At 43.8% G+C, this 17,584-nt stretch overlaps 1 protein-coding gene across 1 annotated transcript in view; it reads right to left on the bottom strand.

Annotated features, from left to right (window-relative positions):
- HECW1 (HECT, C2 and WW domain containing E3 ubiquitin protein ligase 1) overlaps positions 1-17,584 on the bottom strand; it is a 436,908-nt gene that overhangs the window by 234,218 nt on the left and 185,106 nt on the right. The window contains exon 3 of the mRNA XM_004708163.4: positions 6,822-7,146. Within this exon, the coding sequence (XP_004708220.2) occupies positions 6,822-7,146 (325 nt within the window). The remainder of the gene's footprint in view (positions 1-6,821; positions 7,147-17,584) is intronic.

The following is a 17,584-nucleotide window of genomic DNA, read 5'->3' as shown; positions in this document are numbered from 1 at the left end:
CCACGTGGAGGTGACACACTCCGTCCTACAACAGAGACCCGTAAAGCCAAGGGCAATGCATACAGCTGAGCATTCTAGAAGACTGCCAATCAGACAATTAGACAAAGAATTGGATTAAACACTGATCAGTAAGGGACACAGGACCAAACAGTGACAGAGAAGAGCTATAGAATGAGGCCCAGGCTGCAGCGGTTGAGACACAAAGAATACCGCATGGGGCCACTGAGAAGCCAACTTCATGGAATTCCTATTGGGACAGAGACACCGTGTGCCTGGGGACAAACCCATGAGCTGATGCTGGCAGGGGAAGTGCCATGATGCAGGCAGGCGTGCTGGCAGCACAGGGCACCACCGAGTGAGGAGTAAGCCAGTGAAGGGGGCAAGACAATTCTCTAGGAGAGAGCCTCAGTTGTTTGGGTTGAAGGCTCACAGGGATGAAGAAGACCTGGGAGGTGATGATTGGAGATGCTCAACTCCAGGAACCTCCCTCTGCCTTGCCTTAATAGGAGCTTGGGTTGGAACTGGATATTCAGCAATGCCATCTTAGCCATGCCCCTGGCTTACATGAATGGTTTTCAAATGAGAGGTGCTTTGTCCAGTGTTGCCCATCATACCTTCCTATTGATCAGAGGTGAGGCTCACTTCAGCGGCCACCAAATTGCTGGCTAGACATGCCACCTGTGTTGCCTCACACCTACCTGATTAGCGTGGCTTACCGCCACCCTCAATAGCAACTCACTGGTTCCCAAACCTACTGTGACAGTTGGCTTTTTGTGCCAACATGGCACCTGTTGAAGATACGGTGGAGTTAGGCTGTCAACCAGGCCATAGCTTGATGACCACCTTTGGAGGTACAACTGAGATAAATGGCTCTAGGGAGGATGACCTCTCACTCTCTCTGCCTTCACCTCCGGCTTGCTGACCTTGATGGTGGCCAGAGCCCAGGACATGTGTCCACTGCCATTAAATCCACAAGAGGGCAACTGCCAGCCTGTGATGTCCCTGCATTCTGCATCATGGCATGTGGTTTCATGAGTCTCAAGAGGGACTTATGGACTAGTATCAGAGTTAGGGACTTGAGTTGGACTGGGCTGCGATGTTCTCTTGATATACAATTACTTCTTGATATAAAGCTCTTTCTTACACATATATGAGTGTCACTGGATTTCTCTCTCTGGGTGGAGGTCCCATTTTAAGGGACCTCAAAGGACTTTTCTCCTCCTCTTTTTTTCCTTTTTAATTCTGGCCCATTTGACAAAAGGAGGACATTGTTTACCCACTAGTAAGCCACACCCACCACACCTGCCACTACTAATGGACACAACAGGTGAATCCCAGCACTTACTCTTGTACCACAGGACAAATGCTACTCATGCTATCTTCGTTAGTCTTCACAACCAGCAAGCAGAGACCGCCATACAAACTCCCAATGGCCCCACCTACCCAGAGACAGGGAGAGTGACCCAGCATAGCCATATTTTCATGTAAAGCAGCACGAACAAACTATCTGCCCAGTTATATTAAAACAAATAACCCCCCCAAAAAAATCTGTATTAAAAACCAACAGATAACCCACAAATAAAAACAATCCCCTATCAGATTCCAACTTCATTCTTTAAAGAGATGGAGATCTAATCCTTAGCTTGATATAGAAAGCAAAGGGACCATAGATAAGCAAAGTACCACTAAAGAGGAATAAAACAGGAGATCTCAAACTTCTTAATGCCCCAAACTAGGTCACCACAGTTGCCAAAGCAGATGAGCACTGGCATAGCACTGGCACAACAACACAGAGCAACGGGACGGGAGTGAGAACACAGAGGTAAACGCATGCACCTGTGGGCAGCTGATTTTTGACAGTGGGTCAAAGAGATAGTTTCTTTAAGAAATGGTTCTGGCAAAATTGGATATTCATTTGCAGAAAATGAAACAGGACTCAAATCTCACACTATATACAAAAAGGAAATCAAGATGAATCGAAGTATTGAGTAAATGTAAAACCCCCAAACTGTAAGGACTATGTATTTTAAAGCAGGCACGAATGCATGGGCTGTAATACGTAAAAGTGTCAAGCATGTTTGAAAGCACAGAAACAGCGAGGACAAACTAGATGACAGGACCTCCGAAAAGTTGCGCATTTCTGGGCATCAAAAGCTTTTAACAAACGGGTCAAAAGAGAACGCACATCGTGGAAAATACATATTTGGTAATGACATACTGGACAAGAAACTGATCTTTAAAATTAAGAAAAAAACTTTCAACATATCGACAAAAAAAATCTCACAGATTATCCAATTAATAAATGGACAGAGGACATGAACAGACAATTCACCAAAGACATTCAGGCAAGCAGCCAACATATGAAGAACTACTTGAGCTCACTAGTCATGGAGAGAGGCATATTCAAAGAAGCATGAGCTTGCACCTTCATATCAGCGTGAATACAAACAAAAAAAGCAACTCACTACCATTGAGTCCATGCTCACTCACGGTGACCCTGTAGGTCAGGGTGGATCTGCTCCTGTGGGTTTCTAAGACTGTAACTCTTTAAGCAAGTAGAACACTGTCTTTCTCCAGAGGACTGGCTGGTGGTTTTGAACTGCTGACCTTGTAGCTAGCAGCCCAACACACAGTCACCACACCATCAGGGGTTTTATAGCGATGTTAAAAAAATGGAAAATAATAAATGCTGATGAAGGTGTGGACAGTAGAACCCTTTTGCACTTGCTGGTGAGGCTGTAAAATGATGAACTACTATGGAAAAAAGTATGGTGTTGCTTTAAAAAGTTGGACACAAACCACCTTGAAGAGATAAGTGGTACGGGAGTCTCAGGACCACTGGTGTAACACAGTCCACAAAGATAATGTTCTGCATCACTCGTCAGTGAGCAGCCATCTAAGGTGTAACTATTAGTCTCTCCCCATCCACAGCAAAGAATAGTGAAGAAATTAGAATGAAAGTAGCCTGGAAACAATTAGCCCAATTAACTAATGAATCACGGGAACATACACTCAAGGCCATGAAAGCAGAAAAACAGCTGGTGCTGGGCTGCCACAATGAACTGTTCTGAAAAGGATTCCCTTAAAGGATCCTGGATAGATATGGAGAAGAGTGTGAAACAAAACTTGAAATCCTAAACGATAGATACTGATTCTATGGCCCGAAGGCCCCTTCAAGTCTGGAACTGCTGTTAGATTTGCAGAAGGCCCGCTGCTAACATTCCAGTCAACAATAGACAGGTCTATAAGGGAAACGGTAACACCAGAGGGACAAGCACATCTTGGAATAAGGAAACATAATCATTTATTGAAGGTCAAAGTTAAGAAGGGTTAGAGAAGGAGGACACAGAGAGAGGAAGAGCTGGATATGATGTCACCATGTGAGCATTGCAATCAATGACATGAAACAACATGTGGATGGATTGTTGAATGAAAATGGATCTGATCTGTAATCCACCCAATTCAAGAGAAAAAGAAGAAAAAAACAAATTCAAGATATATCAAAATAACTAAATGTAAAACTTAAACTATAATGGTAATCAAAGAAATAATACAAACAGACTTGTGGGCCCAAGTAGATGGCCTACATCACTATGAAATGTAAGCTAAAACACACAAGCAGCAGACGATATGGCTGTGATCATCTAAAATTAAATATTTATATGCATTAAAAGACTTGAATGGAGTGTAATAAGACCTGTAAGAGCCCCCAATAAAATGATTAAAAAAGAAGAAGAAATTAAAAAGACCAACAACAAAAAAAAAAAGACCTTCAAAAGAGCGAAAAAAGAATCAACAGACTGGGGGCAGGCAGGGGGTAGGGTGGGGGGATTTAGCAATGCTATGTTCAACAAGGGCCTAATTCCCCAAATTTAGAGGTAACTTCACATCAACCACAAAAACACAAACAAAATCTAATGAACAAATGGCCAGCGGACAAAACAGACACTTCACCAAAGGATACATTCAGGTAGATAACCCACACAAGACAAAATGCTCAGAATCATTGGTCATTAGAGATATGCAAAATCGTGAGGGATCATCTCACCCCAGCAAACAGAGGAAACTCAACATGACAGACAGCAACAAATGCCAATGCAGGTAGGGAAAGACTGGAACTCATACACTGCTGGTGGGAATGAAAATGGCGAAATTACTGTGAAAAACAATAAGGTGCTTTCATTTTTTTAAAAAGTTGCTAATAGAATACAATTTCATTCAGCAATCTTCCTATTAGTCATCTCCTAAGGAAAGAATGTCCAGGACATGAGCACAGATCAGTACACTCCTCTTTGTTGCCGCATGATGCACAATCTCAAAGAGAGCGAAACAACCTAAGTGCCTGTCATTGGGTGACTGGCTAAACGAACTACGGTATAAAACAAACATGGAATACTATACAACCATACTCTACTAAAAATAACCAGAGTAATGTGATTACATGAAGACTAATTCAGCATCAGGATTGGAGGAAGGGTTATGAACAACCTGCAATGTGCACATGCCACCACCTTGGTGCTGACAGCGAGGAGGACCTGCAGCCCTTGCTGAGGAAGATCGAGGATTGCAGCCTTCAGGATGGATGACAGCTCAATGTAAAGAACCCCAAATCCTCACACTGGACCAACAGGTGACGTCATGATAAACAGAGAAAACATTGAAGTTGTCGAGGATTTTGTCTTGCTTGGATCCACAAGCAATGTTCAGGGAAGCAGCAGTCAGGAGATCAAATGATGCCCTGCATTGGGTAAATCTGCCGCACAAGACTTTTTCAGAGGGTTGAAAAGCAAGGATTTTGCTTTAAGGACTAAGGTGTGCCTGACCTAAGTACTTTTCAATTGTCTCATATGCATGTGAAAGTTGGACATTGAATAAGGAAGACCACAGAAGAATAAGAGCATTGTAATTATGGTGTTGGTGAAGAATATTGAACGTACCATGGACTGTCAAAAAACCAAAAATCTCTCTAAAGTATGGCCAGAACGCCCCTTAGACAAAGATGGCAAGATTCCGTTTCACGTACTTGTGCATGCTGCCAGGAGGGAGCAGTCCCTGCAGAAGGACGTAATGCTTGCTAAGGAAGAGCGGCATCAAAAAGAGAGAGGCCCTCACGGAGGTGGATTGACATGGTGGCCGTAACAATGGGCTCAAACATAGGAACAATTATAAGGCTGGCACAGGACTGGGTAGTGTTTTGTTCTCTTGTGCATAGGGTTGCTATGGTCAGAACTGACTAGAAGGCACCTAACAACAGTATCTGATACTATATGTGGGAAATACAGAGAAACAAATCCACAGAAACTCATGTATAAGAGAGAGTTTTATATAAAGGTTAAGTGCACATCAAGAAAATATCCCAACCCAGTGCTGCCCGAGCCCACAAGTCAACATTAACCCATATGTCCCACACCAATCACAAAGTTCTCCTCCACCTGACAAACACATGCAATGATGCTGACTGCAGGAGGAAGGCCCAATCAGTGAATGTGTAAGCATCTCAGTGCTGGCAGGGGTCTCCCCATGGCTGCTCTAGCACCCATGGCTGCATCGGGGTAGGTCCATGTGGCTTCTCCTCAGGGATGTCTTGCAGGAAGTGAGCCTTGCCAGCTGAAGCAGGGACTGGCTAAGGCAGCTGCACCCTGGTCTGGCCATCAGAAAGCAAGAGACCCAAGAACTAGAAAGGCGAGGTTCACTGAGCCATTTATCTCTCTGCCCTTCAATTAACCTCATATGTGTTTATTGGCCAGGTTGGCACAATAAACTAACTCACTACATAACAAAGAATCCATAAACCACTTCAACACAGTTGTTTGCTCTCATGAAAACCCTACGGAGTAGTTAGTTCTACACTATTCTTAGAGCACTATGAGTGAGAAAAAGCTCAATGGCAGGGATTTTTTTTTAGGTTTGGTAAATATATATACATATATAAAACAGAGCAAACAGGGGGCAAGAGTATGCAAACAGGCACAATTGGCCAGGGGACTTGGGACCATCAAGGTCAATTGGCATAACAGTCCACAAAGACAATGTTCCGCATCTACTTCTATGGGTTGTGACTGAGGTGGTAGAAGTTTGTGAGTGGCCATCTCAGGTGCAAGTATTAGTCTCTCGTGGCCTGGAGCAAGGTAGAGTTAGGAAAATTGAAGATGCAGGAAACAATTAGTTCTATGGACTAATGGGCCACTTGACTGTCAGTCTCCACAACCCTGAAACAAGAAGAATGTGATGCTGTCAGGCTACCACAACCAACTCTTCTGAAAAGGATAATAGTAGGTCCTAGATAAAGTGGGAGGCAAATGTGTTAACAAAATTCAAAATCCGAAAAAAACCCACCAGGCTCAGAGGTCTGATAGGGCCTGATGACTCTTAGTCACTTTTTAGCCTTGAAGAAAACGTATCCCCATGGCTCAACTGCCAGCTAAACTATACACAGGTCTACACTCTGAGCAGCAGTATCAGGGAACAATCAACCGCATGACAAACACCCCAAAAGGTAGCCTTTGCCTCGGGATAAAGCTCAGAAGGCAGCCATGGATAGGCAAGAAGGGTGAATAGAAAGAGTAAACATAGGAAGGACTAGAGAAGACTGCTTATTCTATGGATTTGGAACTTTTTAGCCCTTGTAATTGCATGCTTCAATTCCCTAAAATACATCTCTCTATATGATTTATTGGTTTTGATTTGCTAGAAAGTCCTAACTACTACAATATATAAAAGTGACAGACGAAAACTGCATAATGTAGTTGTTGAAACTCTCATGCCACACACTTAGCTGGTCAGCATCAAACAGTGGTCCAGGCAGGCAACATTCTACTTACCAATGAGGTACATGCCAATCCAGTCTCCAGCATCCACTTCCTCCTTTATGTCCCAGTGGATCACCAGATCCTGGGAGTGCCCTATGGAGTAGTAGGAGCTGCTGACCATGAGGGTAGAGCGGCTGTCTGAGGTGACCAGGTCAGTGTCACTGGTGGAGCGGGGGATGGTGACGGGGTCATGGGGACCATTCCTGATGTCCATGTTGTGAAACTGATCGGGGTTGTAGCTGTAGCGGAGTGGCTCCTTGCACCGGCGCCGGCTCTGCGAATTCCTAGATGGAGAAGCCATGGCAGCCAGGCCCAAAAACCTATTCTGGTAGAGATTCTGGGGAGGCAAGCAGACGAACAGCAGATCAGGAGACAGCAATCAGGAAACGTTTGCTAGAAAAAAACAGCCATTAGTGAGTTTCCCTCCAGACAAATTTGAAACATGGCAATGAACATCCTTCTCATGACAAAATCTAAAGGGGGGGGGTTCTCACAGGGCAGATAAGAACAGGAATATGGTATCACCAAGGGGTCATTTACTTTCATATTTTCAGCGGTCTCTGCCTTTCCCAGCTCCCTCTAGCCTCCCTGAGATTAGAAGGGCTGAACTAAATATAGATTATACCTGAAGATGTGAGTAACCCCCAACAAAGTGCCATCACTTGAGTTTCCCCAAAATGTATTCAACTGGATACATTTGGATCCTCCTTGAGGGTAAATGACAGTGATTCACAGTGAATATTTTAGCCCACCCTGCAGTATTCAAGTTCGTACGCACACCCCAGAATGAGAGGTGGTCCCTGCTGGGTGAAGGGCCATTCCCCTCTGTTTAGAACCCTTCCGCGTACAGAATGTCTCCGGGTAATCTGAAATTTCTACTAACCATTCCAACACCCTAGTAATCTTTCTTGAGCACTACAATTTTCAATAAAATGCAACCTCAAAGGACTATTTCTGCCTTAGAGCTAATAGTATTGCAGCAAACACGGCCCTTTATGAGGAAAAAAATGCATGCTGACCACACAGCACACTGAGAATGAGCTGAGCGGATGCAGAGGAGTAAGTTAATTGCTTTAGGTAGAGATTACCTTTAAAGTATGGGAGCAAGAGCATACGGGGACTTGTTCTCACACAAGAAAGATGATTCTGTCATCATCACAGTATCCCCATAACGCCTGAATTTTTAATTTCAGGAAAAAAATTTTGTTTTTATTCTTTACTTTCATAGTTATCAATATATATTAATATATACATTTAATTAAATGTTATGAAAATGTCACACTCGGCGTTATAAGGGTATACTAAAATTGGGATTTTTAATGTACATTTTAGGCTTCCTGGCTAAAACTGTTCTATAACAAAGAACACTGGGTTTCCAGAAGAGAAAATGAAAGCTAAAAAAGTATTTAGTTATGCAATTAAGATCCCAGGGATACAGACACCAAGCAATGTAAGCCATTGACTTTCTGTTCAGCAGCCAGGTGGACCAGACCACAGCAGCCGCTTACTGGTCAAATTAGGTCAGTCTATTTAGCCATAACTTAGGCGTGATCTTTTCTATCTGCCACGACCATGGCCCTGATAAAGAGTTCATTATGCTGATAAAGCGTGGTGCTGGCATTCTGAGTCTCGGTCCTTCCTGATCATGTGGCAGATACTTTCATTCATTATTTGTATCCCGTGATAGGGATTCTTCTAGCTCTGCTGGCAGTAACCATGGCATTACTATGCACAGAAAAGCCACATTTCAAAAAGCATCGCATCACACTGTTGTTGCTGTATGTCCTATTTTTGTGGGGGGGAAAAATCTGTGTCGCTACAACAGTATGAGAATAGACAGTCCGTGGGTTGCCTGGAAACCAGGGCGAGCCTGCCCCTCTTGCAGTGATTGTGGGTGGGCGAGGGAGGATCTCAAGGAACTACCTATCCTGGAGGGAGCTAAGATGGATTGAGTTGCAGCCCCCTGCACCCCAAATACAGGTTAGAATCCCAGTCCACATACCGGTGGGTATGACCCTGTTTGGAAAGAAAGCCCTTTTGTTAATGCTAATTATATGATGGCCAAGTGTGGTGGCTTCTAAATCTAATCACTTCTGGATTCTAAGAAGGAGCTAATGAGATACATGAGAGAAAGACAGTTACTTTGGGAGGATTGTGTACACGCGACAGAACCAAGGATCTTCCGGAACTACCTACAAGGCAGGACTCAACAGTGCTGAGACTAATGTGAACGTCTAGCCTATAGAAGTGTGAGAAAGTATTTGCTGTTAACCAAGGTCAGCAGTTTGCAATCACCAGTCGCTCCTTAGGAGGAAGGCGAACTTTCTACTTCCATTGAGTTCCAGGCTCAGAAACCAACAGCAGTTTCTACCCTGCCTTGTGGGGTCACTATGAGTCATCATTGGCTTGAGGGTTTTTGAGAGGTGATATTTCTGTGACAGGCGAGCTAGAGGGCTATGACAGGGGCTGGGTGCTGCCATCTTTACAAAACTCTGAAATAAGAAAAGGCTGCTGCTAGAGGACAAACTCACTTCTTTCGCTGTTCCCTTGATGTGGCCCAACACCACCAGACAGTTGTCGTATGAGGGGTCAAATCTACATGGAATTAAGTGGAATAATTATGCACATAATTAGCTGTTCTTGCTTTGGAGTTAGACCAAAGCAGGGTTCAGACCATAGCAGCACTTACCAATTTCTTAGCTGTTATTCCTGGATGATTGATTTAATCTTTCTGAACTTAAGTTTCCATCTCTGTGAAATGGGCTTCTCAAGGAGATAATACAAGCCAAGGTCTTAGGAAGTGTAGTATAAGTTAAAATCCCAATGACTGTTGGCGCTTAGTGGAAATGCCACACTGGAACGGATACCGTTGAGACAGCCAGGATCATTCCCTGACCAAATGTCTGCTCGTGGCCTCCCTAGTGCCCACACACTTGCATTTCATTTTAAAATGAACCTCCATGTTGCTCTAGTCATTTAGCATGGGATTTCCTTACAAAATCTAGAAAGTGTCCCACAGCCTGATGTACTTGTCAAGCATTCCTATACACCAATTTTCAGGTAGAGAGGAGTCTCCCTTGATTTGTAAGCTTTTGGCTTCAGTAGGATATTTTTGCTTTTGTGGTGAGAAGGCTAAGAGACAGACTTTTATCCATGTGGTTTTAATCAGAGCGACACAAAGATTACAGCATGTTTCTCCTTTGTGGAAGAGAGAAATTCCACTATGGTAAACTGTCAAATTATAACAGCCATCACCGTCCACGTGGCGAGAACAAACACACTGAGAGAAGCAGCCAAGGAGCACGTTGGCTGGTAATTTACTAGGTCGGAAAAGAACTGTTGGCCTGGAATGCGAAGCCCAGTCCAGCTTCGGAGCTGTTTCCTGAAGACCCCACTTTTTCCGCCCGCCAGGTCTTGGCACCTTCCTCCCCGCTGATACGTGCACTGCAACACCGACTCTTCTAGAACCTCTCATTCCCCACCCCCAACACCGGCTCATCCAGCTGCTTCATCCCATCGGAAACCCATACCCTGCAGAGTTCCGTATTGGAGCGCTTCTAGAAGACAGATCTACGCAAACCCTTCAAACCTGAAGGCCAAAGGCCCTGTTTTCTCCCTTTTATATCTACCCTCTGTGTTTTTCACAGTTCTCGGCCTATCAAAGACCTTAAAACTTTAATTAATAGAACTTGCTTTATTTCTGAAAGGGTTTAAGGTGGGGTTATGAAAATAGAAACAATACAGAAAAATAGAATCGTTTCATAAGAGAGAGAGAAACCCATAAAAAGGGAAGGTAAGAGATAGGTCAGAGAGACTAGTGCAATCGCACCCCTCTTGTCCTGAACAAGTGTATCATTAAAGGACTCACCCCCGATGCTTCTTAATACAGCACACACCTACACAGAGAGGGGCTGTTCAATAGCCCAGTCCTTCAGGGCCTGTGGCTTTTTTGTTTTGTTTTTTTTCAGGCATTCACAAGCGTCCTTTGCTTACACTACAGTCACTGGACTAGAAGGAGCAACCTAATCACTCTCCCTTTACATCTGAACTGGGAGAGAGGGAAAGGGCTCTCCGTTGTTTTCATAGTGTCCTGAGTCAAAGACCACTTTGCCCCTAGACAGCAAATCCCATCTTTTATGAGGCTGACTTTCTTCTAAGCTCTCAGGCAAATCCCACCTGGCAGGAGACCTCCTATCTCTTTCCTATCTGCAAAGTGATAGTAGGACTTTCTACATTATTTGTCTTTTCTTCCTGTTTATTGATTGATTGATTGATGTCTTCTTTTAATTTTTTAGTAAATCATTTTCTTGGGGGCTCTTACAGGTCTTATAACAATCCATCTATTAATTGTATCAAGCACATTTGTACATAGGTTGCCATCATTATTTCCAAAGCATTTTCTTTCTACTTAAGCCCTTGATATTTCAACTCCTCTTTTCCCCACTCCTCTCTGATCTTCCCACCCTCGTGAACCCTTGATAATTTATAAATTATTTTTTATTTTCATATTTTACCATGTCTGCTGTCTCCCTTCACCCATGTTTCCATTGTTCGCCCCCCCTGAGGGTTGGGGGGATGGGGTAGTACATCGATCATGCCAATTGGTTCCCCCTTTCTCCCTCTTCTCTCCCCACCTTCCCCTACACTCATGGTATCATTACTCTCATTATTGGTCCTGAGGGGTTTATCTATCCTGGATTCTGTGTGTGGAGAAATCTTATCTGTACCAGTGTACATGGATTTTTAAGAGAATGAGGGTCATGATAGTGGGTGGGGAGGAACTAGAGCAGTGGTTCTCAACCTTCCTAATGCCACGACCCATTAATACAGTTACTCATGTTGTGGTGACTTCCCAACTATAAAATGGTTGTTCCACCCCCAACAGGGTCGTGACCCACAAGTTGAGAACCGCTGAATTAGAGGAATGTGTGTATTGTTGGTGCTATACTGCACTCTGGCTGGCTCATCCGTTCCTTGTGACCCTTCTGTGAGGGGATGTCCAATTATCTACAGATGGGCTTTGGTTCTCCAATCCAATCCCCCTTGTTTGCATCAAAATGGTTGTTTGCTTCGGGTCTTTCTGATGCCTCATACCTGATCCAGTTGACACCTTGTGATCACACAGGTTGATGTGCTTCATCCCAGTGGGCTTTGTTGCTTCCCTGTTAGATGGCCACTTGTTTAACTTCAAGCCTTTAAGACCGCAAATACAATATCTTGTAATAGCTGGGCACCATCAGCTCTCTTCCCCCACCTCATCCTCTTCTCTGTACCCCCCTGCCACCGGAACCATTGGTCATATTGTTTTTCTCCTTGGTATAGTTTATCCTGCCTAGCTTATAAAGACAGACATGAAAAAAAAGCACATGAATAATTCCAGGTCTGTCTGCTGACCCTTTTGAATGTTTTCCTATTCATTCTGATTCTATGCAGTGCCAATGAGATGCGGTTACACGAATCGCCTGATCACTCCCATTGCTCTTTCCATCCCACCCAGCAACTCAGTGTCTTTTATCTTCTCCTACAATTGGTGGTTTAGTGGTAGAATTCTTGCCTCTCATCTGGGAGAGCTGGCTTTGATACGTCGCCAGTGCACCTCCTGTGTAGCCACCACCCTTCTGTCTGCATGGGTGGCATGTTGCTATGATGAGGAACAGTTTAGGGCAGAGTTTTCAGACTAAGTTGGAGTAGGAAGAAAGCCCTGGCTATCTACTTACAAAAATAAGTCAATGAAAACTGGCCACAATGGTCCAGTCCAGACTAGGCCAGGTCAGGGCAGCTTTTTGTTCAGTTGTGCATGAGGTCATCGTGAGGTGCAGTCAACTCAGGTGCAGCTCAGGTGCAGTAACCATATGAAGCACACAAGCAAAACAGCAAGTATTTCTTTAACATTGTATTTTTCCAATTATTGATTGTAATCAGGGGTTCATAGTCCCAGGCTCTGTTAAGTGTAGATTTTAATGGCTCTTGAGAAAGAGGGTCCAGTGAGGGAATGCCTGTAAACAATTGAATTACATTGTGCAAATAGCCCTGCTACACAGCAAGGACCAGTCCATCTGTTAGTCCACCCCCACCCCCCAGGTTGTAGGAGCATCATGCTTTGTTTATTTATTTTGCTTTCCAGCTTAAATAGCATCACGACTGTTGAAATGTTTTGCTAATTAAGTGATATGTTCTAGATTTTTAAAAAAATCTTGGGACAAGCCTTGAATGTTTAATATGTTTTAAGATACTATTACGCAGTACAGCGTTTTTGCCAAAACAACCCCGTCTTTTGAAAGGGGACAGAGTCGTAAAGGCAGCTTGATCGTCACCTTCAGAGAAGGAGCATATGACGCTGTGTGTTTTGCCTTTGTTTCTCCTTTTTAAGGAATAGAGAGACAGAAGATTCTGCTGTGTCCATTTCTATCTAGCAAAGCCATTAACTGCTTTGAAACATAAAGCAATGAGAGAGTGCCACTTCAGAGATAAGAAAGCCAGCACAGGCATATCTGTAATAGAGAACATGGTTCTTAAAAATTGCCTCTGCACTAAGAAATCAAAAATCGTAAGTGAAAAATATAAGCCCCGAAGGAAACTTCAGTAAAGCCAACGAGATGTGGTTACAGAAGCTGGCATTATTTAGTCAGAGGAAGGAGCATAGTAGCCTTTGGGGCCACGAGCAGATTGTCGGTTGAGCAAAGAGAAGCTGGAAGACTTTTTTTGACTGCATTCAGCTGGTTATGCACCCTTGGGGGGAAAGGGGGGGTAATGGACCTTTAAAAAATTTACATGCAATGTGTCTCTTTCCACAAAGGGTTTGAGAAAATGTCTAACAAAAGAAATGGACCATGGAATAGGGAAATATAAAACAGACAACAATCAAGAAATTGCAGTAGGAAAGACTATCAAAAAAATATCTGAGCATCTACTCTCTATAAGAAACCTTACACATTACTTAGGTTAAACTCGACCAAGTATCGCTGTTCCCGCACTCGTGAGAAAGCTGCCTCATTGAGGTTAATGATCATTCTCAAGGTCACACATATTTCAGCGTGTGATGGCGACTGGAGCCTCTCTTACCCATGATGCTGTTGTTACAGGGCTGCCATGTCCACTCCCTGAGCTAACCTGGACTCGTGTCTTTATGTACCACTTGGAGCATTTGTGATGTAAAACTAACAGGCAGATCACTTCGAGGTCGAGAGAGCCTCAGAGTCCTCCTAAGGAGCTCGAGGGGTGCACAATGCAGCACTCAGTGGCGAACCGCGAAGTTGAACTGAAAGGTGGGGGGTCGAACCCGACCGGTGGCTCCCGGGAAGAGACCCTGGAGATCTGCTGCTGGAAAGATCACAGACAGAAACCCTTTGGTTCAGTTGCTCGTATATGTTACCAGGGGGCACTTGTACCCCTCTGACACTCTGGAGACAAGCTGTAACGTTGGCAGACAGAGTCCCATTCACTGAGATGCAGAAACCCAGAGCTTCTTTGGCCGCCAAGAAGATGCAAGAAAAGCCTAAATCTCCTGACCAGAACACTGCAATATTTCTCTCCATTCATCTTCTTAATAAAATGCTACATCTTCGACTTTGGGGAAAGAAGAACAATATCTTAAGAGATTCTTTTTATCATAAATGCAGTGTAATATCTTTCATAACCATCTTTGGTAAAAAGTGAGATCATAGGGGTTGAGCTAACATGGTTTAAACTGTTAGGTCATATGGCTAGTGACCTAAATTAAAGACCTCAAATCATAAAACCTTTACAAGAAAAGAGAGTCACAAAACGTTAGCCCCATTTTGACAATAGATTTTTAGATATGATCCCCAAATTATTACTAGCACTGGCATACACTAGCATGAGACAAAATAGCTAAATTGTGCTTCTTCAAATAAAGGTTTTGTATTCATCAAATCATTTTACCAACAAAATAGACAAACTGTGTGTTTGTGTGTGTGTGAGGGGGGGATTCTTGGGAATCATATATCTGGCAAAGTTTTTGTATCCAGAACATAGTATGATTACCTATATTTTACAACGAAAAGGAAAACCAATTAATAAGTGGGTAAGTGACTTGAAAAGACATTTGTTAAAACTCTACAAATGAATGGCTAATGATAAGCACTAAGGAGATATGAACCGACACCACATTGAGATACCACCTCCCATCCACTCGGATGGTTGTTGTCCTTTTACAAAGTGGAAACTACCATTTGTTAGTAATGTCGAAAAATGGGGATCCTTATCCATTGTTGGTGGCGTTGTAAAAGGGTGCAGGTGCTATGGGCAATTCATTGCAGAATAACCCTGTAACCTAGAAAACTCACTCCAAGCTATATACTCAAGGGAACGTGAAGCTTCACACAGAGAGGTGTGTGCAGGCTCACTGCAGCTTTAGTTACAGGAACCAACTGATGAGAACAAAGTACTCCCCAGAAGATGAAGGGGTCCACAAAAGGTGGCATGGACGTACACTGGTCTCTTATAATGAGAACCGAGGTCTGATATGTCTATCACATGGAAACGCCGAGGCCTTTCCACCTAGGCCAGCGGTTCTCAACCTTCCAAACGCCACGACCCTTTCACACAGGTCCTCATGTTGTGGTGACCCCCCCAACTATAAAATTATTTTCGTTGCTACTTCATACGTGTAATTTTGCTACTGTTATGAATCAGGAGACCCCCGCGAAAGGGTTGCTCGACCCCCAAAGGGGCCACGACCCACTGGATGAAAACCGCTGATCTGTCTTAATCGAGAAATTCTGCTGAAACCTGGTCAGTACCATAGCAACAGACAAGCGTCTATTGACACACGGGTGGCAGCTGAGTAAGAGGTGCATGGGTACATAATTTGACATTACTTGTTACCAGTGAGGCAATTATGACTCCTAGTGACCGTAAAGGGCAGGGGAGAACTGAGCCTGTGGGTTTCCTAGACTGTAATTCTTTACTGGAGTAGCAAGTCTCCTCTTTCTCCCATGGCATGGCCGGGGGTTTCAAACGGGGGACATCTGAGGTTAGCAGCTTGACATGTCACCCCTGCCTTCCTCGGGCCCCCGATCTACCACTGGTCAGAAGATAACATATCATCCCAGTAAGGTGAACTATTTAAAATAAGCAAACAGGTAGAGACACATTGATTAGTGGCTCCCAGGTGCTGGGTGAGGCTGGTGGGTGTACTGCTGTGGGGGTCTGGGTCTCTGTTTGCAGTAGTGATGGCTGATCAACAAGGTGAATGCAATTTGCATCGTTGAATTAGACCCTTAAAAACCATTAAAGAGACAATGTTTTGTATCGTATACATATTTACCACACACACACAAATCCACAATCCCATTATGGGATTCCTCATTCTGAAGGGAAGCAGTTTGTTAGACTAACAAGAGAGGCCTCCACCTCACCCGTCAAATATAAAGAAGTGTTGAGGGTGAGATGAGATACAACCTCCAGAGATATGATCCCCTGCGTTTGGTTTGTTAAGTCAGCTTGGAGATGCTGTGTAGGAGTGAGGTCATGCGACAGAGACTGGGAGGATGAGTTTTGAGGTGGCCCTGGTCCCCAACAGTCACCCTCTTGTTAAACGACCACAGTTCTGAGGAGGAGGTCTGTGGAAGGTTGCATTGTTGCTGTCACACCATCTCTACTAAGTTCTTAGGTCCAGGAATCCGCCTGTTCCTAACACCTCTATCTCAAAATGGTGCTTTAGCTTCAAAGCCATCTGTTAAGACAGTTTTCTTTTGTGCCGGCCACTGTGCAGAAAATATCTCCAATTGCTCAAACTGTGTCGCTAGGGCTCCTTGTCTTTGGAGAAGAAATAAAATCCCACACATTGCTGACTCAAAAGGAACATTAAGCAGAGAAAACTTTAATAAGCAAATCAAGCCAAGCCATAGAATATCCACATGGGAAGTCATGATTTAAAAGAGAAGGGTCTTGTTAAAACGACAGTCAAACATTATTTTAGGAACACGCAACACTCTGTCACTCAGGGAAAAAAGAAACCAACAACAGGCATAAGAGAGTTGAGCAGCCCCTCCTCCCATGCCTGCTCTACAGTACATGATGGTGACACAGCAGAGCCTTTGGGCCTCCCTCTTAATAGATTTAGAAGAAGTAGGGGGGAGGCTTGGGCTTCCAAGGTTGGGTGTGCACTTTTACTGCTTTTGTCAAATCTGAAAAATCCTGATGCATCTCTGGATTCCTTGGGAGGTTTATGTTGAGGGATGTTCAACCAAGAGGTGCCCAAGTTTGGGTGGTCTATATGGCTGGAACAACGGACAGGGGGCTGGAGACATAAAAGAACTGGGGTCCTTGGGAATTTGAGACAGTGTGTTAGCCTGTTCCACTCATAATCATGTTCAACTCGCCTGACAGGCAGCACGGCCCAGGGTCATAGCATTTCAAGTGGTGCAGAGCTGCATCTACATTCACGAGAAAGTTCCCAGTCGTGTGATTTGTGATGGAAACTCAGGGTGCCGTATGAAGGTTTTCTTTTTCATTGGGAAACCTTGAGGAGGTTGGAGCTGCACTAATTTGGTTAGATTTTTAAGTAAGTCCTTTCTTTCTTCTTCATTTTGTCTTTTCAAAGAGCATATGTTTATTGAGTCTTTGGAATGTGCTAGACATTGTGCTAAAGACTTGCAGTCCTTGGGTTAAAATGAGATCCATTATAGGTAAGTTGGAAACAGGATATATGGTTCTTATTTAGCCTTATTTTTGTGCAAGGATGGAAAAAAGATGAAGCTCTCTGCTCCCGTAAAGAGTTACAGTCTGAACACACACACACACACACACAC

This window comes from Echinops telfairi, unplaced genomic scaffold, assembly GCF_000313985.2.
Source record: "Echinops telfairi isolate 266 unplaced genomic scaffold, ASM31398v2 ScPeMD7_7;HRSCAF=31, whole genome shotgun sequence".
Taxonomy (NCBI): domain Eukaryota; kingdom Metazoa; phylum Chordata; class Mammalia; order Afrosoricida; family Tenrecidae; genus Echinops; species Echinops telfairi.
Note: the sequence above shows the minus strand (reverse complement) of the source record. Positions and strands in the feature narration are given on the sequence as shown.